The sequence below is a fragment of the Peromyscus eremicus genome, chromosome 22 (genome assembly GCF_949786415.1).
Source record: "Peromyscus eremicus chromosome 22, PerEre_H2_v1, whole genome shotgun sequence".
Taxonomy (NCBI): Eukaryota; Metazoa; Chordata; class Mammalia; order Rodentia; family Cricetidae; genus Peromyscus; species Peromyscus eremicus.
The window spans coordinates 13,568,767-13,593,493 of record NC_081437.1 but is presented as its reverse complement, the minus strand read 5'-3'; the positions used below and the strand labels follow the sequence as shown (position 1 = coordinate 13,593,493).

Sequence of the window (24,727 nt, the reverse complement as noted above, 5' to 3'; positions counted from 1 at the left end):
GTAAGGTCGTGGGAGGGACAGAGGACCGGGAGGCGGTCTGCGCAGGGATAGGCGCGGGGAGGCTTGGAATCCAAGGCAGGTATATAAAGGCAGAAGGAGCCAGGGACGCAAAGGGGCAGCGGGAGTGAGGCAAGAGCGTCTGGAAGAGTTGAAGAAAAGTAAGGGGAAAAGTAGGGACTGGGGAATAAGAGGAGAAAGGACGGGAGTGAGCTAAGCGAGGACCTAGAGCAGAGGTGAAGGAAGGGAGAAGGGTCTGGAGAGAGGTAGGGGGACAGACCGCGGGAGCTGGAAGCAGGGAGAGGGACGAGGGGCGGAAGCGGCTGGGGGTGGGGTGGGGGGCGGTGGAGTGCGGGGAGCCGGCTAAGGGGGAGGGCGCAGGGCCGGGCGGGAGGAGGCTCCCGCGGGGGAGTGAGGCGGGCGGGCGGGCGGGCGGGCGGCCGTGGGAGGGGAGTGCGGGGCAGGTGGCGGGGAGGGAGGGCGCGCGGCGGAGCGCCGAGGCCAAGTGCATTGTGTCTGGCGGCGGCGGCGAGCCCACCGGCGGCTGCGGCGAGCCGGGAAGCCATGGAGCCGCGGGCGCTCGTCACGGCGCTCAGCCTCGGCCTCAGCCTTTGCTCCCTGGGGCTGCTCGTCACGGCCATCTTCACCGATCACTGGTACGAGACCGACCCCCGGCGCCACAAGGAGAGCTGCGAGCGCAGCCGCGCGGGCGCCGACCCCCCGGATCAGAAGAACCGCCTGATGCCCCTGTCGCACCTGCCGCTGCGGGACTCGCCTCCCCTGGGACGACGATTGCTCCCCGGCGGCCCCGGGCGCGCAGACCCGGAGTCCTGGCGCTCGCTGCTGGGGCTCGGAGGGTTGGACGCCGAGTGTGGCCGGCCGCTGTTCGCCACCTACTCGGGCCTCTGGAGGAAGTGCTACTTCCTGGGCATCGACCGGGACATCGACACCCTCATCCTGAAAGGTGAGCGGCGGGGCGCACCCCGCGTCCCCGGCGTCCGCGCCAGGAGCGCAGCCCGGGCTTCCCAGCGGCGCGCGGGTCCCCGCGGTCGCCTCTCCAGTCGCCGCGCTCCGCTGCCCCGCGCATTTTTCGCCCTTCCTGGCTGCCTCCCCTGCCGTCCTTCCCCAGCTACTCTCTCTCCTCTTCTCTCTCGCTGCCCTTCGCTCCTTCATCCTGCCTTTCTTTTACCATTCCCTGGACTCCGCTTTACCCCTTACCGCTGTCTCTTTCTCTCCCCTCCGGTCCTTCTCTGCCTGGGCACCTGGCTGACTTAGGATGTATGTGTGGATTTTCTTGCCGCTGTTCCCAGGGAGGGTGACAGGCACAAAGACTGATTTTTCTCAACTAGGTTCCTTTCCTCAAGTTGCGTTTTCCTTTGAGACATGCCCTCTGGAAGAGACGAGGTGCAAACCCAGAATGGGGGGTTGAGGGGCGGGGAGGGCTTAGTCATGGGCCGTGCTGGTGTTGGTTGGTACTGCAATAAATTGAAGTGGGCACCTCATCCTGGAGGGCTCATGGGGAGCGAAGACGGTCTGCCCTCCGAACACCCCAAGTTCCGGGGGCTGTTTGGATTGGACTTTACATACCATAATTCACTGGTGAAGGCAGCTAAGACACCTGCTTTTTTCATTATTCAACCTCCCTCACGACCCCACCCTCCTCAGGGTCTGGGCAGCAGCTGAGGAGTGCCAAGGGCCAAGTCCTTGAAAGTAGTCTTGGGTACAGAGACTGCATGTCACACTCTTAAGACTGTGACATGACACTTTGTAGGGCTGTCTGTATTGTTTTGTTGTTAGACATTGGGTTGTATAGCATCACTTTGCTCCTCTGGAATCTTTGCAACACCTAGCTTGTCTATATAATTAGATAGTTTAAGTCTTTTTTTTTAATCCTATGCATGTAAAATAAAAATCAATATGAGAATCCTCTTTTGTGGAGCTCCCTTTAATTTCTAGCTCCAATCTGAACAGAATTTTTATCTCCCGAAAGAAAAATTAATAAACTTCTTTTCCTTGGACTCACTGCTCCCAAAAGGAAGTCAGAAATCAGTCCATCTTTAAAAATTTAGAGGCAAGTGAACAGATGTACATTGAATCACAGCTTGCCACGGAACTACGTAGAAAGGAGGGGGTTAATAATGTGCTGGCCTTCCCCATCTTGTTGGTTGACATAGGCTTCATTTCTCAAACATGTCAATTTCCTCCTTCCCATGGCTAGCCCAGCTGGGGACTGCCATCCAAATCTGTCTGTACATGGAAGGACTCCAGCAATTTTGGGGGGGGGGGTGATTCGATACAGTAATCTTCCTTTGAGAAGTCAACCTTTCTCTTTTCTGTTCCAACTTGCATCCGAATCTGATTTCTCCTCATGAAGACACTGCATAATTAATCCTGATAGGAGCGTCGTACCCGAACAGGCTGCCAAAGCTGCTTGTGAAGGCTCAGTTATGGGATGCTCATTTAGGCAAAGGCAATTTTGAAAGTTAAGCTGCGGTAGTCTGTCTTTGGAAATGGCAGAATTGCATTTTCCATGTACTCTCTGTGCCTGGAGTATTTCACTGCATGCAATTTGGATAGAGTGTAGTGTCTGAAACAGCAGGGCCGAGTCTAGCCCACAGCGGGAGAACTCCCATGGGGACGCTCCAGGATACTTGTGGAAATATGCTGGCTAGCTGAGGTATTCAGCTCCTAGAGTGTGCAAAATCAAATGATCTTAGAAGTGGAAGAATGTTGTTAGAGGTCAGCGGATCCAATCTTCCAACCCACTGTTCTAACCCTTCTACAGTTTCTGACAGATGGCTGCCCAGTACAGTACCACCACAGCAGAACTCACATACTGATTAAATGAATTAGATTGTTCTGGCCATGAATGCATCTTCTAGATGAGAGAAAAAAAATGACCTCACATTTATGCTATTGATCGTTTGTTAGCTAAACCTTTGTGGTGAACACTGGGGCTTTCTGGCCAGTTAGAAAATATGGAGTCCCCACTGGGCCTGTCACTAAATCCCCGGGGTATTTTCTCTCACAATTGTCCAAACTTATTTGGCCTTTGGTTTTGTTGTCTCTGTCTATGAGCTGACTGTTCTTTGGAGAATTTGCTGGATCTGAGTTGTATCATTGTTATTATAATCACAATGTAAATTTAGATTCCTGGGAAGCTAGTGAGCTGGTAGTGTTAGGGAATGAGGAGCTTGGAGCAAAGGGTGACACTACCTTTGCCGGATCATAATTTGCTGTTGGGGGGTGGCCGGAAGTGCCTTTGGTACTTTCAACAATATTTTGCTACTAATCCACATTAGGCTGGCTGAGTAACTCTTTGGGGGAGGGGGGTGTCTCAGTTTCACCTCTGGGAAATGAAGGGACACACAAGTTTCATTAAAATTCGGATTCTGTGAATAATCTGAGGAAGGGAAATCATACATATTTACCTGTCTCGAGCAGATGGTTCGAGCATCCGTATTAGGTAAACACTGTTACTGTGTTTTGGCACCCAACATCAAGTGGCTGTGGTGTGAGTTTCCTAAATGAGCACAAGACACTGGAAATTGTCGTCACATGTAGCTAAAACATTTCTCTAACCAGAGGCTCAGGGTTTGCTCCTGACTTTTCTCTCTGAATGACCTGATGAGTCTTAGAATTGTTTGTGAAGTTTTGATTATTAATGAGTTGACTCAGATAGGAGACTAGGCAGAGGTCAGAATGGGGGGTGGGGGGCTACGAACTTTCTGGTGTGCTCAGTGAACTCCTGAGACAAAAATAAGTTAAGCTTTTAACCTGTGGACACAGAGGACAGAGGTAGAATGTAGGTGAAGGGTCCAGAGAGGGCAACATAGAAAACATTTTCTTTCCAGAAATATTAGTAAGCCCAGGAGACCCTATAAGTGTTTCTGAGGTATAAGAGTTAGAAACATACAATGAGAGATTAGTTAGAGTCAGTATGTGTAGACTCTATAGTATTAATCTACCCAAGAGGAATTATGCAAACAGAAAAGCATCCATCTCAATGATACAGAGATTTGGGAGAATAATCAAATTGTGTTTTTTGTCCCCTTTTATGATTCTAGTTCACATTTACCTAGCCTTTTCTTTAGAAGGTTTAGGTTGGACCTCCGAGCAGAACCTTCAGTAAGAATGGTTGTTTTTTTTCCTCCTTCCTTCCTTCTTTCTTTTCTTTTGGATATGAGGTCACCTATATCCCAGGTTGACCACCAACTCACTAAGTTGCAGACAATGACCTTGAACTTCTGCCTTGAATCTTTCTGGCATTACAGATGTGCACCTGCTTTATGGAATACCTGGGATCAAGTCCAGGGCATGCTAGGCAAATACTCTACTAAGGAAACTCCATTCCCAGCCTGAGGTCAAGTTATTGATAAGCCTTTTAAGGACCAAGGCTGTATCCCTGTGCTGATTTCCAGGCCAACCGTGAGCTATTCCCCAGGGGTTTAAACACTGTTTCTCATACCTCAAGTTCTCCCTGTCTGAACCAGTCTCTCCAGCACAACTGTCTTGCTCAGTTGGTAGGCTGGTCAGTCTTTTATTGCTGTGACAAAATTCCCGGTCAAAACAACTTACTGAATGGGGAATTTATTTCAACGTCTAATTTCTGCCCATGGTTGGCTAGTTCTACTGTGTTTAGTGATGTGGGGAAGCAGAAACACCAGGGTGTAAAGGTATTCCCCTCACGGTGGCCAAGAAGCAGAGAGTTTATCTGGGGTAAGGGTACAGTTTTTCAAAGCACACAAGAGTTTACCCTAGTTGACCTAATTTCTCTAACCTCCTGGTTTCCACTTTCTCAAAATAACACCATCAAGTCATGAATCCATCAGTGACCCCATCAACTCCGCAGAAGTGCATCTCTGAACATTGTATTAAGTCTGTGGATTTATTTTAAGGGGAATGGGATTCATGTTCAGATTGTAAGGCCGGGATAACACGAAATCTTATCAAATGCCTTAAAAATAGTTTACACTGTATTCCTTTAATTTACTTTCCAATTCAATTAAAAATATATCAAAAGCTTATTTTTGGAAGGTAATACTAGAAGATTTGGCAACCCACTGAAGGTTCTTTTGTGTCTCATGCTAAGCTATTTTTGCTTGCGTGTTTTTGTGGTTTCTGGCTTTTTGTTTTTCAAAGATCATTTTATGTATCTGGGTGCTTTGTCTACACACATGGTACACGCATTTGTCTGTGTACCATGTGCATGCCAGTGGGAGCCAGTAGAGGCATTTAGACCCCTTGGAACTGGAGTTACTGATGAACGTGAGCCATCATATGGGTGTTGGAACTGAACCCTGATCCTCTGGAAGAGCCACCAGTGCTCTTAAATATTGAGCCACCTCTCCAGCTGGTCATTGCTTTTTTGGCTCCAAGAAAGCTTTCCTGGTCAAAGGACTAGCTCTGAGAATATGCAAATAAGTCACTTCGGCCTAATCAGATGAGAAGTGTGGAACAGTTAAGCAAACCAAGTAGGCACTTGAACAGAACGGACTTAATGCTCTGGGCTTCGGGCCCTTCTGTATAAAAAAAAAAAAAATTAAAAAAAAAAATCAAAACAAGGTTAGGCCAGTGGACTTGGCATGGTTTATGCAAGGTCTCGGAAAACAGAAAGCGACCTGAAGACAGATTCTTCACTCATTTGGTTATCATCCGTTTGTTTACTCAATAGATGGTGAAGTGTCAGGCATCGATTGTGTGGACGTCGAAGATGCACTGAGGGCCGAACAAAATGGACAAATCCCTGCCTTCTTAAGGAGACATTTCAAGGAGCAGAGTTTGTATTTTCTAGTGGATTACACAGTAGCTACTCTTAGTAGGTTGTGGAAGATTGCCTGACGAGAGTGGAGAGCACTTTGGGAGAGCTGATAGCGCCAGTGAGGAAATGACAGAAAATACAGGGCTGTGTCACAGAGTGTGGAGCTCTATGGGGAACTCTCTGACATCCTGTCCAAGAGCCATAGTGAGCTAGAAAGGCAGACGGGAGGGGGGTCCTTTGGAAATGTGACATGTGCTTTCTTTCTGTGCCTGGGAGCATTTACTTCAATAAATACATAGTGATGAGACCTGTGAATACGTTGTGTGGAACTTTGGAGAAATCAGTTTTGAATTGGAAATGGTCACTGGACTCTATGGGAAGTTCTAGCTGTCGTATTAGCTTTAACTTAAATATTTTTCTTTTCATTAAGAATTTTCACTAAGAACAATTAATGTTACTTTTCAAATAGATGCACTTTGTACATATAAATCAGATTTCAACATCACGCTCTGCCCACGCTAAACAAAAGGAAATTTAAAGTAGTATTTTGCTGTTACAAAATTAAAAATGACAGGATTTCAGAGATGGGGAGATTACAATTCTGTGTTTGTCACGTTAACTCGTGAAAAATCGATGGGGATTGAATCGAGACTTGAAGTAGAAATATGTCCTAATGGTCTTTGAAGTCGTCTAATGAGATAAACAGAGATATCAAAGTGGTACATAAATACGTTGTCATTTTGCTCTCTGTATGAAAAGGAGAGGGAGAGAAGGCTCTGGAAAGAATTTACTAGGCCTTCCCTGCTAATGATTTATCTGCTCCCCCTGTTGCTTATTCTCCACAAAATTAATAGTCTGCACAGGACCCACCAAGTTCTACCTGACGCAGAAATAGATGGATGATTTTCTTCAGCTCATTTGTAGACCAATGTATCGTTCGCGTGGGAATAATTATCTGCCAAGGGCAGAGCCACCTAGGGAAGCCGAGTGGCCAACATTCTTTCCTCTTCTTGGCCCAGGAGGGCACAGATTGCTTGCAGACCTCGCCTTAGACCATGCTGGTGAGGGTATTGCTCAGTTTTAGGGAATCACTGGTTGTGATGAAGAGTGTTCAAGAACATCTGCTGCTCTTCCAGAGGACCCAAGATCCTTTCCCACTACCCATGCAGGGCTGCTTACAACCGTGTGTATCTCCAGCTCCAGGGGAGCCAATGTCCTCTTTTGGCTTCAGCAAGCACCAACACACATGTGACGCGTGCGTGCGTGCGTGCGTGCGTGCGTGCGTGCGTGCATGTGTGTGTGTGTGTGTGTGTGTGTGTGTGTAAAACTCCAGTTTCAGGGAATCCAACACCCTCTGGCCTCTGAAGGCACCTGTACTCAATGAATACGCTGCACATAAACTCTTACACACACATCTTAAAAAGACTTCCTTTATATCTCTCGACAAGTGGTGCCTGAGATGTTTTTGAGCATGCACTCTGATGCTTACCTAAACATAATTTTTCTTATTCATTTAAAATCGTGTGCAGGGGCTGCATTAGTACGTGCATCATAAAGCAAAGACAAAAGCAAATTTTAAGGGGGGAATTCATATTAAAATGGTATAAATAGAAATTTTGCATGGGCACCCCAATGCCTCCCCACAAACACACTTCAAAAATGGCTCCTCTTGGCGCTCATTAGTAACAGCTACTCCTCTCTTCTGGCCAGAGGGAGGAGAGGTTTGCTTATCATGGCTGAAATTTATGCGTGCTCTCCCAGGATTCTGTTACACCACACACATTTATCTTGCGCCGAGGATGGAAGATGCATTTTATTTCCACATCAGTTCTGACGTTAGGCACAGTATTAAATGAGCCCTTTTGATTAAACAACTGCTACTTCATCCCGCACAACTTTTAATGACTAGATTTGTAGGTTCGTCTTGTCCCACGATGTGTGGAGGCTGAGCATGCCCGACTATGATACTCTGTTTCAACACACATCTGTCACCAACACTCAGGAAGGTTATCTGGAACAAGAATTAAATTCTTGCTACCCTGTCAGCAAAAGAAGCGACTTGCTTTCATTCTTGCTTGTTCACACACAGGAAATATCTTTGAAAAGTCATTCCCATACATAAGAGTCGGGGGTGCTTTAAGTGGTTTGTGATCAAAATTTCCAGAACCATTGACATATTTTCATTCACGATGTCCGGTGGATAAAATTTAGCAATGGCCTTGAGGGTGAAAAAATGGAAGCTTTTTTTTTTTTTTTTTTTTTTTTTTGCTGTGTCATAGAAAGTTCACATCCAATTATACCCGACTTGTTGTGATTTTCCTTTTCCCCCTTAGCTACTGATTTTTCTTCTTTAGTGCTTGAAAAGAGCCCTCCAACCCCATCAGGCAGACGGCTCGTAATTGCCAGTGTTCTTGATTGCTGTACAACATAAGCTTTGGTTGGAGGAGCATCTGGAGTCACAAAGACTCCCTGTGTCACTTTTAATCATGAGGTCCTGAGGAGTGGGAATGTTGATGGGATGGAGGCAGGTCTCCGAGTTTTCCCAACAGGACCGAGAACAGCCCCCATTCCATCGTGGTGAACATGATGCCCTGGACTCCTGCTTATCAGCCTGTAATGACTGAATGTCAGATTCTCATCGCAGATTGTTAATACTGGGACCTCTGCCAAGCAAGCTGTCTCCTCGGATCGTCTGTGCCCCTCTTCCCTGAGCTCACCTGTCTTTTGTCTGTCTCATCTTCCAGAGAAAGTCCCCTGTCTTTCGATTCGTCTGATGTATGTGAACATCTTTGGTCTGTTTTCTTGGACGGTTTGCTGATTTCAAAGAATAAAAGTCATCAGATATCATTGGATCATCTTCTCCATATCTCACCCGCTTCCAATAGCAACCTGTGGGATGGGAGGGGAAAATTGAAAAAACAAAACAAAACAAAACAACAAAAAACCCACTGAAAGATTGGCAGATAATACACACAGCAAATATGTCTCCTTTGAAGCAAAACATTAGCTCATTATTTTGATGACAAAGATAAAGTCCATTTTAACCATGTAGATCTGCCTTAGGCTTTAAGATAGTTGGTCTTATGCGTGTGTGTGTGTGTGTGTGTGTGTGTGTGTGTGTGTGTGTGTGTGTGTGTAAGAGTTTATGTACACCATGTGCATTAGTACAGGTGCCTTTGGAGGCCAGAGGGTGTTGGAGCCCCTGAACCTGGAGTTACAGGAGTTTGTGAACCACTTAATGTGGTGTGCTGGGAACTGAGCCTGGGTCCTCTCCAAGAGCACTCAATGCCCTTAACCACTGAGCCATCATCCCTACAGCCCCAGTTACTATCTTTAAAAAAAACAAAACACCAAGTATTGATACTATCTATGGCTGTGCATAGCTTTTGGTAAAGAGTCTGAAAAAATCAAAATAAAGGCACTGTGACCAGAGAACAGATTTTATCTTCCAAACCTAGTAAAATTTATATCGTTTGTTTGTTGACTTGCTCACATGGGTTTCCCTGTGGTTAAAAGTGATTGCGGTAATTAATCTGCTTTATTGCAAGTTTTAACTAAAAGGATGTAACTGAACTTCTTGGAGTGTGGGGAGGCAGACAGAGTTTGTTCGCAGCAGCGGGGTACCAGAAAGCAACATGATGCCTTGGTCTTTCCTTCAACTGAGCCAGATGAGTTGACAAAGACCTAGCAATCACGTCATGGGGGGGACACCCATCAGGGAATGCACCAGCAGTGGGAAGGGAGAAGCATAGGGTCTGGTTTTTTTTTTTTTTTTTTTTTTTTTTCCTTCTCCTTTCTTGAATTACCAAGGACACAGTGAATTACTTACTGGGTGTTCCTCAGAGTTTGAATTTCTTAAAAATATTTTGTTCATAGGTTAAAAATAATATTAATCAACTCTCTTTCCCCTTCAGAATCTTAAGGATTTCTGTGCCCCTTGATTCCTCCAAGATTTCTGACATAGCTCATCTGGAAAAGAGATTCCAGAAATTCTTGAAGTGGGAAATTGTGAGATGATTCTAGAAGGCTTGATTGTCTCTGTAACAGGACGCTCACCTGCAAATCAGCCATGATGCTTGCACCCGCCTGGCGTACTTAAGATATATCTGTAGCCATCTCGGGACAAGTTGGGAAGGAAATCGGGGGTGGGGGGGTGGGGGGTGGTTGGGGGCTCTACTTGGCTGGAACCTAATTTCACTGCATTTTAAAGAATTTTTAATCCAGTGTGGGAGATGTGTTTGCCTCATTCAAGAGTCAATATGTATTACTGTTAGAAAAAAAACCTATTTCAAAAAATAAGTGGTTTCTTAGTTTAAAAAAAAAAATGAAGTTCTGTAGGTCCCGTGCTAACAGAGTTGCCGTCTTTATCATGTCCATACCAGTGGAGAAGGGCCTGTGAGTTGTGGTTAATTTGTAGTATAAAACTGCTTGCTGGGCGGCGGTGGTGCACACCTTTAATCCCAGCACTCAGGAAGCACAGCCAGGCGAAACTCCGAGTTCGAGGTCAGCCTGGTCTACAGAGCGAGATCCAGGACAGGCTCCAAAGCTACACAGAGAAACTTGGTCTCAAAAAACTAAAAAACAAAACAAAACAAAACAAAAACAACAACAACCAACCAAACAAACAAACAAAAAACCCCAAAAAACCTTGCTTACAGTAGTACTTTAGATTATAGAGTCTGAGCATTGTGGCAAATACTATTCATGAAGTTATTCTTGAGAAAAAACAAAACTGATCACTTATCGTATGATTGAGAAGTTATGGAATGGGTCATCAGAGCAACGGTTTGACCCAAGATAAATTTCCAGGGGATGGGGACCAGAAATCCTGATGGCCTATTGGCGTAGTCCGTGCTACATGGAACATAGCATTTGAGCTGGGCAACTGGTTAACTAGGAACTGCCTATTGGAGCTCATTTGGTATGGAGCATCCGGCATTGTAGAGAAGGTTTGCTTGGCGTTGGGACAGTGGAAGTAGTGGATGAAGAGAGCTCCAGCTCTCGAGTGCTGGAAAAATAAAGAAGATGGGTGAATGGAAGGGAGGAAAAGCGGCAGCCATTGTTAACATGAAGGGTTCTAGAGAACACTGCGTTCTTCCGGGTGCTGGAAGCAAAAGACACAAGGTTCCCACTCACCCCTGAGCAGTTGACAGGTGGGATCTAGCGGGATGTGTGCTGCAGGAGTATGGAAGTTGGGTTGTATTGCCTTCTTAGGGGGTAGGGATCTCTCTATCTCTGTGTGTGTCTCTCTCTCTCTTTCTCTGTATCTCTCTTCCTGCCTACTCTGTTTTCCTCACTCCCGGCCCCTCTCTTCCCTCCCCCTCCCCCTTCCGAAAGAAACTCAAATTGGGAGGAGGTAGATATGAAATACAGGTGGACTCAAAGATCCGTAGAGTTGAAAGAAACGTCAAGCCCTGACCACCCCATGTTGTACTGCAAGTCTCTGTCAGTCAGTTGCAGTACCTCTGACTCCCCGCCCCTTCCTCTCCCACAGCTTGTTAGCTGAGTGTCGTCTGTGCGCTAGGCATATGTCATCAGCCTAATCCTGAATTGGTTTTAAGTTAGAAGCAGACAGCATCGTTTGGAAGGAGAAGGCCCTTTGATTTTTTATGCCGAGGAGCTTAGCCCACTCTCCTTTCCGGGGGTGGAGGTTGTGTGTTGGGGGGAGAGTTGAGGGCTACAGTGGTGTGGGTGTTTCAGTCCTTGGAAGTCGTCCCTCGGTGGGTGCCAGTGCTGATTTGGAGAAGTGGCAGCTGTATAAATAACTCATCACCTGTTGGTCCTCTGAACGGGTCCCCAAACACCTGATGTGGAGACATTCAAAAGGAAATGACAGCAGGAACCACAGAAGGGCACAATGGTGCACGTCCTCCAAATGTGACCGTTACTGGAGTGAATTTGTCTGATGGGCATCGAGCGGAGTAGTCCCTGCTCTCCTAGGCATGCGCACAGACGCGTGTGTAGTGGTCTTTTGGTTATGCTGTGGAGGAAAATGGGTACTTTGTACGAATAGGCCCCAGAGTTTCATTATGGAAGTTTGTGGCAGGGGTGTGTTTTAAAGGATGTGTTTCTGTGTAAACTGCCACGTGACTCTGCTGTGAGCATCCTTCTAGTCTCATTTGCAAGTTAAATCGACAGGCCCATCCTCCCCCCAATATTCTTCCATATATATGTAGTGGGTGGTTGTGCCATGCCCTGAAGGACCACCCCTAGTGAGGCAGCAGCTAGCTGCTAGGGACCTGCTCCTTGGGCGTGGCCGCCAGGGACCCTTCAGACCTGGGATGCCTGTGTGCACTCTCTCTACCTCGTGGATTTTGGATGCTGAGACTGACTAGGGCAGAGCTCGCTAGAGAACAGCTTGGACCTTGCCTCACCCTTCCAGGATCCTGCTACAGTCCCTTATTCCTGTCTTGTGAGTTAACCCCCAAATACATTTCTTTGATCATTAAGCTGATTCCGTGGATTGATAGCGATTAAATCGCATTATATATGTAGTTTTTTTCTGGTGGTGTTTTTATATCCAAAAGGGTCAGCTACAGCAGCATTTCTGATGAAGTATGACACATTATAATTTGGGTTGTGGGTGTAATTTTTTTTTTCAAAAAAGGAAGTTAATACAGTACTTGATAAACATTTATGCACTCCTCTGGGTAGGTTTATTGGTTAGGAATCTTTTCGTGTCAAATAACAGAATATCAAAATAAAAATGGCTTAACCTGAAAGGGAAAAGCATTACCTTGCATATAGTCTGGAGGAATTCTGCATCCCAGATAGTTAATTACAGAGGTTAGGTGCTGGAAGGCTTTAGCGGCTCCGACAATGGCAGCTTCGCCTCCAGCCTGGTTTAGCCTCCAGCCTGGTTTCTTCCTGGACACAGCAGTTCTGAGTCACTTCCTCACTTGGTGACAGTTTGGCAGGTAGACACTAGGAGAGGCCCTACCCACTTCTTGACCCACTTCTTCTAAAACGTTCAGTAGACTTCCCACAAGTCTCACTGCGCAGAATTATGTCACGTGGCCATTTCTAAGCCAACCCCCGACAAGAGATGACTAATTCTCATAGACTAATCAAGCTCTACCTCCTGGGTTGAGAGGTGTGACTCTTCTCTGGAAGCTCGTGGTTACCTGGTTTGTTCAAAGTTAGCCAAGGACATGTATACATGAATGTGGAGCGTGCCACAGTGGGGTCATCCAAGTGGAAGAACTCAGATTATTTTAACCAGCTCTTCTGGTTTACCACTTCCTCCACACTCGGCCCCTGTGAAGGCCCTGCATTTTCTTTTCTGAAAATGACGTGTCTTTTTTTTTTAACCTCCCTTAATCTACAATGATCCACAGGTTGTACAGTTGTTTCTAACAGGCTTACTTAAAATTGTACTTTTAAAATGCGATACAAAATGGTCAAAGTCGTGCGATTTCGGAGTTGAAAGTGTCCTCTAAGATTCGTCGGTGCAGTTGTTAAAATCTGATATACATTAGATTGGTGTGGTCCATATTAAGACATTCCCCAAATATGTAGCCTTTGTCTCCCCTCCCTTTCCTAGTAGGTGGAAGTCCGGCAGCCAGAGGAGCCTTGTGGAGATTGCTATTCAGAACATGCACACCTCCTCACAGGCCAGTTCCTCTGATAAACCTGTTCAAGCCGCACCACGGCTTGTTTTAATTGCTTGATTCCGAGGAAAACAGCGTAATGATGATATATTTCACTCCCAGCTCCTGACTAGTTCCAAGTGACCATCGCGCCAACCTTCAAACAGTCCTCTAGTGCTTTTGCAGAGGAAATCAACAAGGTCCCCTCTGTGACTGCTGCTGCCTGTGTCCTTGCACGTCGATGGAGGCACAGACCCCAAATCCGAAGAACTAACCCATTCCAATTTAGAGATGCCAGCTGCTTTTGGAATGACACACGGAGAAGGGCAGCTGAGGAAACCATTTCTCAGTAGCAGTGTCTGCTGCTCTGTTTGGAGGAGAGGGGATGGAGAGAAGGTGAGCCCCTGTCATCTCAGCTGGAATGTTCAAGTCACACCGCTGCCCTGAACTCTGTGTCTCCTGATGGAATTGCCATGCTCCTCTGCACCTCTCCTGGGGCACCGGGAGCTCAGAGCAGGAATGACAAAGCGAAGTGAAGTGCCACAGATGGGCTGAGCTAGCAGGGCTTTTTAGCGCCCAAGCCTGAGAAGATGCTGGAAAGCCGCGAGGTGTGTGGGTGGACACATATTTGGACCGCCGGATGGCATGCCAACTTGTAGGTTCAAAACACACACACACACACACACACACACACACACACACACACACACACACACGGAGACACAGAGAGAGACAGACAGAGAGAAACAGAGAGAGAATATGGATATGCGTACAGGGGAAAAGAAGAGAAAGGCTGTAGGAAGACCAGGAGAGCAGACAGGAGGACCAAGTGTTTGCTGAGTCTCCGGGAAGCCATCTCTAAAGGACCTTACTTCCTGAACATTAAAATCAGTCAGCATTTTAAAATGCAACCTCGTCACATCAATCCTTCCACTAGAAGACTCTGAGGAGTTCTCCCTAAGTTTAAACAGATTATTTCCCAAGAAACCGGCCACTCCACTCATAGACTCATAAACAGTAACTTGTATCTGTCCACAGCAGCGTTCTTCCTAACAGCCAAGGGTGGGAACAACCCAAATGCCCGTCACCAGAGACAGAAATGTGATGTGCCCATATAATGGACCATTATTCGGAGGTTAAAGGGAGGTGGGGAATGAAATACTGTCACATGCTGCAACATTACGGACTTTGTAAACTTTATGCTCCGTGAACAAAGCCAAGGATATGAGGCCATGCACTGTAGGGATCCTAATAACCAGAAGAGGCAAGCCTAGAGAGACAGAAAACAGGGAGGAGAAGTGATTGCTTAGTGGGTGTGGAATTTTCTTTGGGGTTTATGAAAATGTTCTAGGAATAGTGGGAGGTTGCACAATGTACTGTCAGGAAATTGCACAATTTAAAATGGTGAATGACAGCATCAAGATCCTCCAAAATTGATGACTGCCCACAGCTACAAGTTTGAACTTCTTATGAGGTCATGCATAAGCTTTTAACCATGAGGTTCCAGCTACCTTTCTCCGGGACCAGCACTTCGCCATAAAAAACCAGGTTCAGGCTACCCTAGAATTTTCTGTCCCCTCTCACATGCTGTGGTAGTTTCAATGTAATTGGCCCCCATAAGCTCATTGGGAATGACTCTATTGGGAGATGTGGCTTGATTGGTGTAGGTGTGGGCTTGTTGGAGGAAGTGTGTCACTGTGGAGGTGGGCTTTGAGGTTTCATATATATATATATATATATATATATACACATGCTCAAGCCACGTCCAGTATCTCAGTTCACTTCCTGTTGCCTTTGGATCAAGACGTAGAATTCTCAGCTCCTTTTCTGGCATCATTCTGTCTACGCACCATCACACCCCCAGCTGCCATGTTCCCTGTCGTGATGATAAGGGACTAAACTTCTGAAACTGCAAGCCGCCACCTCAATTAAAATGTTTTCCTTTAGTAGAGTTGCCGTGGTCGTGGTGTCTCTTCACATCAATAGAAACCTTGACCAGGTGATATGCTCTTTCACCTTTTTATAGCCTGTTCTGCCTGAAATCCCATTCTATCCTTTCCACATAGGACATGGCTGCCTTTTCCTTGAAATTCAAGTGCCCTTATATTTTCTCGACTCTATGCTCAGCTCTGCTTTCATTCTTTGCAGAGTAAACTTGAGCTTTTATTAATAAATTTAATTCTTTGGCAGCTTCATATCTGCATATGATGCTAGTTACTGCCCTCCAAACTTTCTCTCCCGTCCCTCCCGGTCCCTCTCCTTCCTTCCAAATTTCTTTCCTTGTTCAGTACTCCTTCTTTTGCCCGGTGTCCCACAGAGTCTAACTGGGGCCATCTGTGTGACCATAGGTTTGAAACTATCTATTAGAGCCTGGTGGGCTCACACCGGATGCTATGCTCCCTGCTCTCCCAGAATCTGCTGGTTGCCAGGAGATCAGTAATGACTGATAGGCCCCAGGATCCCCTGCCCAATCTGTAGCTGGCTGTTAGGAGGATTCGTGTGAGGCCAGTGACATCAACACAGTGGCTGTGAGTTTATGGTTACTGTGGCTGTGGAGGACATTCTCCAAGACATCTCCCTATACTCTGGTTGGTTCTTAGGAACCTTGGGAGGGTGTTTAAATGTCCTGTTTAGAGCAGAGCCCTCAGCCATGCTTCATTCTTGGCATCTTCTGAAGCCAGGGGTCTCTGCATTCACTTCTGCTCACTACAGTGAGAGGCCTCTCTGATTAAAGTTTAGAATAGCCTTTGTCTGTAGAAAGCAGATCAATGCTATGTAAACCCAGTTCCCCTTCCCGGAGGCCTTATGGGTTTTCATCCAGGTTTGCAATACTAGATAATGGTTCCCCCTTTGGGAAGCAGGCATCAAATCCAGTCAAGGAACACTTGGTTACCTCCATGATGGTTGTGACACTATTGCATCAATGGGCACATTTTACCTAGAAGGCTGGAATTGTCGTTCATAGAATTCACAGCCAGGTAAGACAGTTGATGCCTTTATCCACCAGCATCCTGCAGAGCATCACTGGGCCCTCACCATTAGAGAGGAAGCTTCCAGCTTAGTTCCAGCTTAGTTTTTCCGTACCTTGAATCTAACCTGTCTAGTAATGTCTTCAGCAATAGGGTCTTACCAACACGTTCTGGTGGGTAACCAAGAGGAGTGATATGTACCTGTATTGTTTTGGGGGCCTCTGAGTTCTTGTTGACAAACAATTCCTACAGAGGTATCTGATACCAGGCCCTGGGGGGGGGTGTTTGGTGATCCATTACTTCTAGGACTAGCAGTGTCTATCCTTGTAGCGTATCTACAGGTTATCATACAGTAGAGTGATTTATTATATACTCACTTCATTTTAATCACTATTCCTTTTTCCCTCATCCCTGTACCTACATCCCTCTCCTTGTTTGAACTAGTACACCAGAATGAATTGTTTTACAGTATTCTACTTTTACCCACAATTTTGCTATCCAAAGTTCAATTGTGGTCCAAAATTATTAAAATGGAAAGTTCTAGAAATAAATATTTCCTAAGTTTAATTGAGCAGCATTCTGAGTGACATGATGAAATCTTGTACCCCTTGCTCTGCGATGCTTGTGAATTGAGAATCTTTCCCTTGATCAATGTAACCTCATAGTATATGCTACTGGCCTTCTGGCTAACTAGCAACCTCTGTATTATCAAGCCGGTCCTAATATCTCCGTACCCATGTTCAGGTGATCCTTATTTCATGTAATAATACCTCAAAGTCCAAAAATGGTGGTGCTGCCACTTTTATTATAGTATACTATGATTATTTTAATTGTTATCATTAAACTTTAACTGTATTTAATACATAAATCAAACTTTATGATAGTTAGGTATGTCTGGAAAAACATTATGCCTATAGAAAGTTTGGTTCTAGCCATAATTTCTGGTATCCACTAGAGGTTTGGGGACATATTGTTCTTGAATGAAGAGGAACAACTGTAGCCTTTCCTTGTCCATTCTTTCTCTGTATCTTGAAATGAGGAACAGATACCAGCCAGCTTATTATTTGGACCATACAGATCTTTCCAGATAATGACTGTTCCAAACAATCGTGTTGGGTGGATTCAAATCACAGTCATACCCGATCCATTTCTTCTCATCCACTCCCTGAGGCTTTATTTCAAGCACTAGAGGGGAAAATAGTGTTTTCAGAGACTAAACACCAAGGATTAATAAGAATAAGACACTAAAAAATAGAAGAGAAAGTACTTGGCATTTAAAAAGTAATAATCGTCATAGAAATCGTAGAGACCACAAAAGCTAGCATTCATGGTACATTTTTCTTTCCAAGCCATTAAAAATATCAGTGTAACATTAACAGAGAGCTCCTTTATGGTTTTTTCTTACAAAATGCCCCCAATCCTTAAGTGAAGGATTGTGAGACTATTCAGGTTTTCCTGTCTTGCTGTGTGTCCCCACAGGAAGTTCCTCCCTCCAGGAACAGGTCCTTTATCCTTTTACAAGGATCCTCAGGTGGTTTTCACATCACAAGAACACGGTATGCTGCTATTATTTTGCCAAGTTCATGCACAATGTCCTCATACATTGGGCTTATTAAATGTTCCTCTTTTCAATAAAATTATTGCAAACCCAATTATGTGCTTCCCATAGGCAGAAAGCAGAATGGTGGGTGGGAGGGAGTTGCTGAGGCCTCGTGGTTGATGTCCTTCACTGGTCCTTACATGAACTATCTGCTGCTGTCCGACTTGTCCCTAGGGAGGTTTCTGGGGAGAATCCCATGGGATGGGGGGGGAGGCTTCTCTTCCGCCTCTTCAAGAGATGAGGGGCTTTGCTGGGATTCTGAAATGATTTTTCAGCCAGTTTATTTTGCAATTTTTTGAAGTGATGGGGAGTTAGGGGAGTTGGGGGCCTTACTTCACTGTGTTAACTGACTGTGTGACCTTGGGCAAGTCATCGAGCCTCTCCAGATCCGGATTAGTTCATTTGTAGACGGAGAGCTTGGGTGTTAGTAGAGCCTGTTTGCGTCTCTTTCAGCGTCTACTGCTGTGATGAGAGCATGCCTAGACAACATAGCTTAATTAACTTCGCCAAGTGTCAGGCCGTGAAAAGGTCAGTTTTCTCGAGAAGCAGGTGTTAGGACAAGCCAGTTTAAAGGCCTTCCCCTCCTTTCTAATTGTTCCCTCCACAATGTTTTGCTTCGCTCTTTTGAATGTGACACGCTTTCTTTTCTCTAATTTTCTTTTTCGTTTCACAATGGAATTAAGGGAGAAATCAGGTTTTTTTTTCTTCCTGTCCTGCTTCAGCATTTGCATTTTGCGGGCACAGTGTTTGCCACTGGGTTGCAAGTATTCAATCCTCTAATTTTCTTCTGCCTACATGCATTTCATAGGGGATAGTATCAATAAGATACATGTGCTTTTAGGCAATGGAATTTGAGTGTCTATTTAATGGAGAATATACTTTAGGAAATTTCATAGTATATACAATTTAAATTTTGCCTTACCAGTTCGTTTCAAACGTCTTTGAAGAACTTTTGAAAAGATTTTGATGAAAGAAAGAAATCTACTGTCTTTTATTACTATAGGGAAAATTCTAGGTTGATTTTCTTCCTTGCTGCCTGAGGGTATTTCATTTGCATAATCTACGTGAAATCAAAGAGAAGTCCACAATTATGCCTCATTTTGCTCAGAAGTTTTAGTGGCATGCTTTCTGAGTCTCATAGTTAATGTGTTAAATACCTGGAAGTTATATTTGATCAACTTTAATTCACATTATGGATCTTGATTATTCATTTCAATTTCTTCCATTCTCCTTTGAATGATATTTCTAGGTAGTTTACCGAATATTGTAATCAGCATAATAGTTAATTTCACTGAGAGTTCTACTTAGAGAAATTGAACATGCTATTCCTTTTTCTCAAACCCTAGTTTCTTTGTGCAGATGGAAGGCACACCCAGCATCAGTAACCTTCTTTAGTAAACACAGGCAACTGCTGATCTGCAATTCATGCTCTGATACTTGACAGGACTATTTCGTTGGCTTGTTCTTATGTCCTTCCATACCAAGCGGACACAAGATGGACAAACCGATGTCCTGAAGTGGCTGCATCAGGGTCTGGCTGGTTGTCATTGGGAGAGGCGCTGGGAGACTTCCATTAGACATACTGTGTGAGTTCTACTCCCAATAGCCATACTCTGTGCGTGGTGAGCATAATGCCTCGCCTTGGTCCTGTTACAAGAGTTGGGTTCTTTTGAAAGTCTCACTGCAGGATTATGTAAGCCAAGACAGATGAGTCTGTCCAAAACAAGCTAACCAAACTGCATAAAAAGGTGATGGAGAAGACAAGATGGAGGGGTACAGAAGGATGAAGGCGAGAGCCATGCACGTTGAATGCATGATGAATGCACGTTGAATGCATGTTGAATGCATGATGAATGCATGTTGGTCTTCACTTTGTCTCTTCCTTTCTGAATATGTTTCTTAGGTTTTTTTTTTTTCATTCTGCTGGGGTATTTGTTTCTTTGAGAGGAGGAAGCTCATAAAATCCATGTAAAGATGATTAAGTAGGGAGCTGTGAATCTGTAATGATCGTAGGGTGAAGAATGCCTGCCTGGTGGAATAGAAACGGTGCCTTCATCCACACCGCACCTTCTTTTCACATAATTCAGAGTGGTTGCTACAAAGAGAGGAAGGAGACACGATCTGTGACTAAGCCTGTGGGTTTGGAAAGAATAATGGTGGAACTGTTGGCGGTTGCTGTGGGTGTACTGTGGAGAGCATATCTCTAGTACAGTGAGGGAACCCTGGGAACCAGAAACTCGACCCTGATCCTGGGACATGGACAAGTAATCCGAAGTGTTCTAGACACCAGTTCCTCGTTCTTACAGTGAAGGTTCAAGCATCATACTTTCTCAAATTCTTACATTCTATGATTTATTCCTGGCGTCAGGAAGTCAAGGGTGAGTTTCCCAAATAGTGTCTTTATGTGCATCAAAGTTTGTTTGACCTAGCTGGAAGGATGGATTTACTCAGCACATTGCTCATGTTTCAGCCTTGTGAAACACAAAGCACCAAATCTAACTTTGCGTAAGGACTCAAGGTCATCGTATGATACGATGATGCAGTATCGAAGTGCTCCCAAAGGACTGTGGAGCGATGTAAGAGTGGTGTGCCTTAAGACTTAATGGCACAGTCTGTGCTTTGAAAAATGGTTGTGTTTGTTCGGATTATTGTTTGTTTTATACTTACTGCTTTGATCAATATCATTTCCTTATATCTATTGTCTGCTTCTGGCCATCCCTCTTTATACTCCACTCTGCTGCTTCTAATGGGTAAGAGACAGTGGCCATTGATGAAGCAAACTGACATTATGTCTGGAGTGAGCGCATGTGATCCTAGCTGACATTTCAGGAGCTACTTCTGCGAGTGAAGACTTCCAGAGTTCCTTGGCATCGCCTAAAGCTTTGGGGGCACTTTTTCTGTGTTGCAATAAGTACAGTACCAAGGTATATGTTACTTTATGTTTACAAATGATTTGAAATTTGTGGCTTTCCTTCTAGACATGTCAAGAGGAGAGCAAGCCAAGTCCGAGGGACTGTGAGAGGGCTAAGGGATACGAAGAGGCCTTGCAAAGGGCAAACCCAGAGGGTCTGTCAGAGTGTCCAGATGGTTGACAGGCATGGCCAGATCTCATTTGTGGGCCGTCCTACCTAACCACCCAGTGTACAGCCTTGGTTTGCTCACCACCGCCCTGGTAAGATAAAGTGGAAAAGGTGAATTAGTAGCTGCAAAGATTAAGTTAGAAACCCGTGGTACAGCCCTTCCAGCTCCTGGTTCGCTAGCTCCTCAGGGCTCCTTGCAGTAAATTAAGAAAATTTAAATTGGTTATTCACTTTTTTGTATATTTACTAATAAAAGCCACACTATTAGCTTGCAAACTACAATATGTCCATTTTCACATGACTTTGGTTGCTGACTAATTTACAGTTGTTGAATCTGCAGAGCTGACAATTTTTGGAATCCTCCTACCTCCTCCGTCTTCTCTCCCTCAAGGTCTCATCTCACCCATCCAACAACAAAGCCAAGAGTGTTATTTTAGGATATGGAAGCCATATTAAACAGATCGTTGGGTTTCTAAGCTTTTTACTGAAAGTTTTAAAAGGAAAAAAAATCGGGCTGGTCTGCAGAGTTCTCCTTTGGTTTTTTGGGGTGCCCACACCTAAGAAGCAACACACCTTGCCTCTTAGATGTGGTGCTTGCTGGGAGGACCACACGTTTTCCCAGGACAAGGGAGCTCATCAGGAGTCGACCAGTTGGAGCCTGGAGCATCTAGTCACCTCTGTGGCTGTGGCTTCAGCCACTGTGTGTTTCCTGTAGCTCATGAGGGTGATGGAGAAGTATTTGGGAGAGCTGTGAAGAGAGTAGCCATTTGGAGGCTAGAACCTTCCATGCTGCCTATGCTGGCGCGGTAGCTAAGCAGGTTAGAGCTGTGCGTCCTCTCACTGAACACAATCAATGTGGATGATGACGGACAGAGGGTACAGACAACTTCTAAAGGAGGAATACTGCCTTTGGGCTGGAGAAACGGCTCAGTGGGCGAAGCGCTTGGGTAGAACGGGTAGCACGCGCCTGCGATCCCAGTGCTGGAGCGGCAGAGACAGGAGGGTGCCCAGAGCTTGCCGGTTCCGGGCTCAGTTAGAACCCTCTGTCCTAAAAAAGTAGAGAATCAGGCGATGGTGGCACACGCCTTTAATCCAAGCACTCATGGAGGCAGAGGCAGACAGATCTCTTGAGTTCGAGGCCAGCCTGGTCTACAGAGTGAGTTCCAGGAGAGCCAGGGCTACACAGAGAAACCCTGTCTTGAAAAAACCAAAACAAACCAAAACAACAACAACCAAAAACAAAACAAAACAAAAAAGTAAAATAGAGAGCAGTTGAGGAAAAAACTTCACCTCAACCTTTGACCTCCACACGCACACCCATATGCACACACACATGTGATTGAAAACACATATATACACACACAAAAAAAGAAAAGGCAACGTAAATACCTTCTTAACGAAGCAGAAGACTGGAATTGTAGTCCACACAGCAGCGTAGCCTGCCTTGTTTACTCTAGGGCTCAGGATTGGCTGCTTCTCTATTGATTTCGGCTGATAATCATGCAGTCTATTGGGCTGTTGCTAATTATTTGGACTATCTTAATCATTGGATTGTGCATGATCTGTTTTGTTCAAATAATTTCTCAGCGAAAAGAATTGAACCAGCCGAAGAGCGCAGGCATCTACCTAATTCCTGTCTGCCTTTGCCTCCAGCCCTTCCTGTCATGTTAAATGAATCATTTGGTTCCCCTGCTCTCCATTTTTCTCTCTATGAGCAAAAAGAGGATAGTATTTATCTTGTAGCTTACAATTTAGGGTAATTAAATATCAGCTGCTATCAAAACATAAATTGTTGGTATCAGTTTGATAGGATCATCTGTGCTGACTTCATGGACTTTGGTTTTTTTTTCATTGGAATTCATAAATATATACTTAGTGTAGAACTTGCAAAAAAAACTGTAAAGAAGGAAACAAAAATCATCTATAGTCCCTAACTTAGTTATACAAATCTGCTAAGAGATTTGTTTTCATCCAGTCTTCACGCACATATATACACACAAACACATATTTGAGATAATATGAAATAATACCATCTCACAACTGGCAGTAGGTCACAAGGATTATATAGTTTTAATCTTTTTTTTTTATGTCTGTGTAGTATTTTAGTGTGTAGGTACATAGCTACTCAGTTAACTCATCTTTCTGACTCCCTTATCTCCTCCTGGTATCTTTTTCCACCAACTGACAGAATCAGCTCTCTTAAATAAATTGGATGTTATCACTCTGAATCTAGAATCCTCTGTAGCTCCTGCTCACCCTGGATGAGGTCCCGCCATGGTGGGGAGAAATCTTTAGTCTGGTGTCCGCTGACATTCTCTCCTAGCTTATTATTTCCCTTTACTGTTCCCCACACACTCCAGAAATACTGAACCCCACTGTCAGTTCCTATAAACACCCCCTGCCTCTGAACTTGACCATGGCTTTTCCTTTGTCTGGAAGCTCCTTCCTTCTGCCACCTGCCTGTCTCCAGAGGGCATCCAGGTCCCCACATCTTCAGCACACACACACACACACACACACACACACACACACACACACACACACACTGGAAACCTCTCCCGGCAGTTCTCTGGTGGCCTGTTTGTATCTCTATTGCTTACGTCACTGCTGACCTTCCCCAATCCCTTCTCCGTGCTAGGCTAGAGTGAAATGGCTTTGGCTCGTTTGCTGAAAATATCAACTCTGATCATGTCTTCTAGTTCACAGTCTGGGGCCATGAAGTTTCAACCTGGACAGCAGACTCTTCCAGCTCACTCCTTCTCCGTCTTCTCCAATGCCCCTGCAAGACTTCCTGCTCCAGGCCTGAGCTGCTCTCCCACTCAGAGCCCTTGAGCGAGTATGCTTTTGATGTTTAGGATTAATTCTATCATCCCAGGAGCCTTCCCCAACTGCCTTCCCCTTTCCCTCCTGAGTCAGGTACCCCGTTCTCTGATCCCATAGCTCTGCATCCTTTTCCTTTATCTTAGAGCCATTTTACATCTCTTTGTGCTATTATTTCTCAATGCCCTTCCTTGGACCCCAAGATCTTCAAGGGGGAGCTTATGTTTGTTTACATTAAGTTTATAGGTAGAATGGGGGCTGTGGGTGCTGGAAGGGTGAAATCACAGGGTTCATAAGTCAAGTTAGACAAGTCCTTCAACTACTGGGGGAGGCTACATAAGACTAGTTAAATTGGACTGGACCAAATGGTTGAGGACAAGAAGCTTCCATTAAAGGCGGTCACGAATACGAAGTGCCTAGAGTCTTGGAGACCTCTGAATGATCAGCCCTTTTATGATGAGGATTCAGAATTATTTTGATGGAGGTTCTAAGCGAGGATGTGACGGGGCAACTGTCCATTGTTTACCGCTCTAGACACTCAGGACAGGGAGGCAATGTGGAATGGAGCACACAGGTCCCAGCTCTGCTTTGAGAAACGACAGACTTCCTGGTATGCACTTTGTAGAGCCCAGGTTGGTTTGTCTGTCTGTCTGCAGCTTTGCAGCTTTGGCAGATGACCAGTTCACTGGGGGGTTTTGCTCCACTACCCTTTTTTGAGTTGGGAATCTCTTATGGCTCAGGCTGGCCTTGAACTTGCTATGTAGACAAGGATGACCTTGAACTTCTGATCCTCCTACCTCTACCTCCCAAGTGCAAGGATTACATATTTGTACTACCACACCCTGTATTTCTTATACAGTTTATGCAGTACTGGGGATTGAACCCAGGGCCTTGTACATGCTAGACAGGCA

The 24,727-nt window shown here is 45.2% G+C and overlaps 1 protein-coding gene across 1 annotated transcript in view; it reads left to right on the top strand.

The window, feature by feature from the left end:
* Window positions 1-561: 561 nt before the first annotated feature.
* Tmem178a (transmembrane protein 178A) overlaps window positions 562-24,727 on the top strand; it is a 58,986-nt gene continuing 34,820 nt past the window's right edge. The window contains exon 1 of the mRNA XM_059248402.1: window positions 562-961. Within this exon, the coding sequence (XP_059104385.1) occupies window positions 562-961 (400 nt within the window). The remainder of the gene's footprint in view (window positions 962-24,727) is intronic.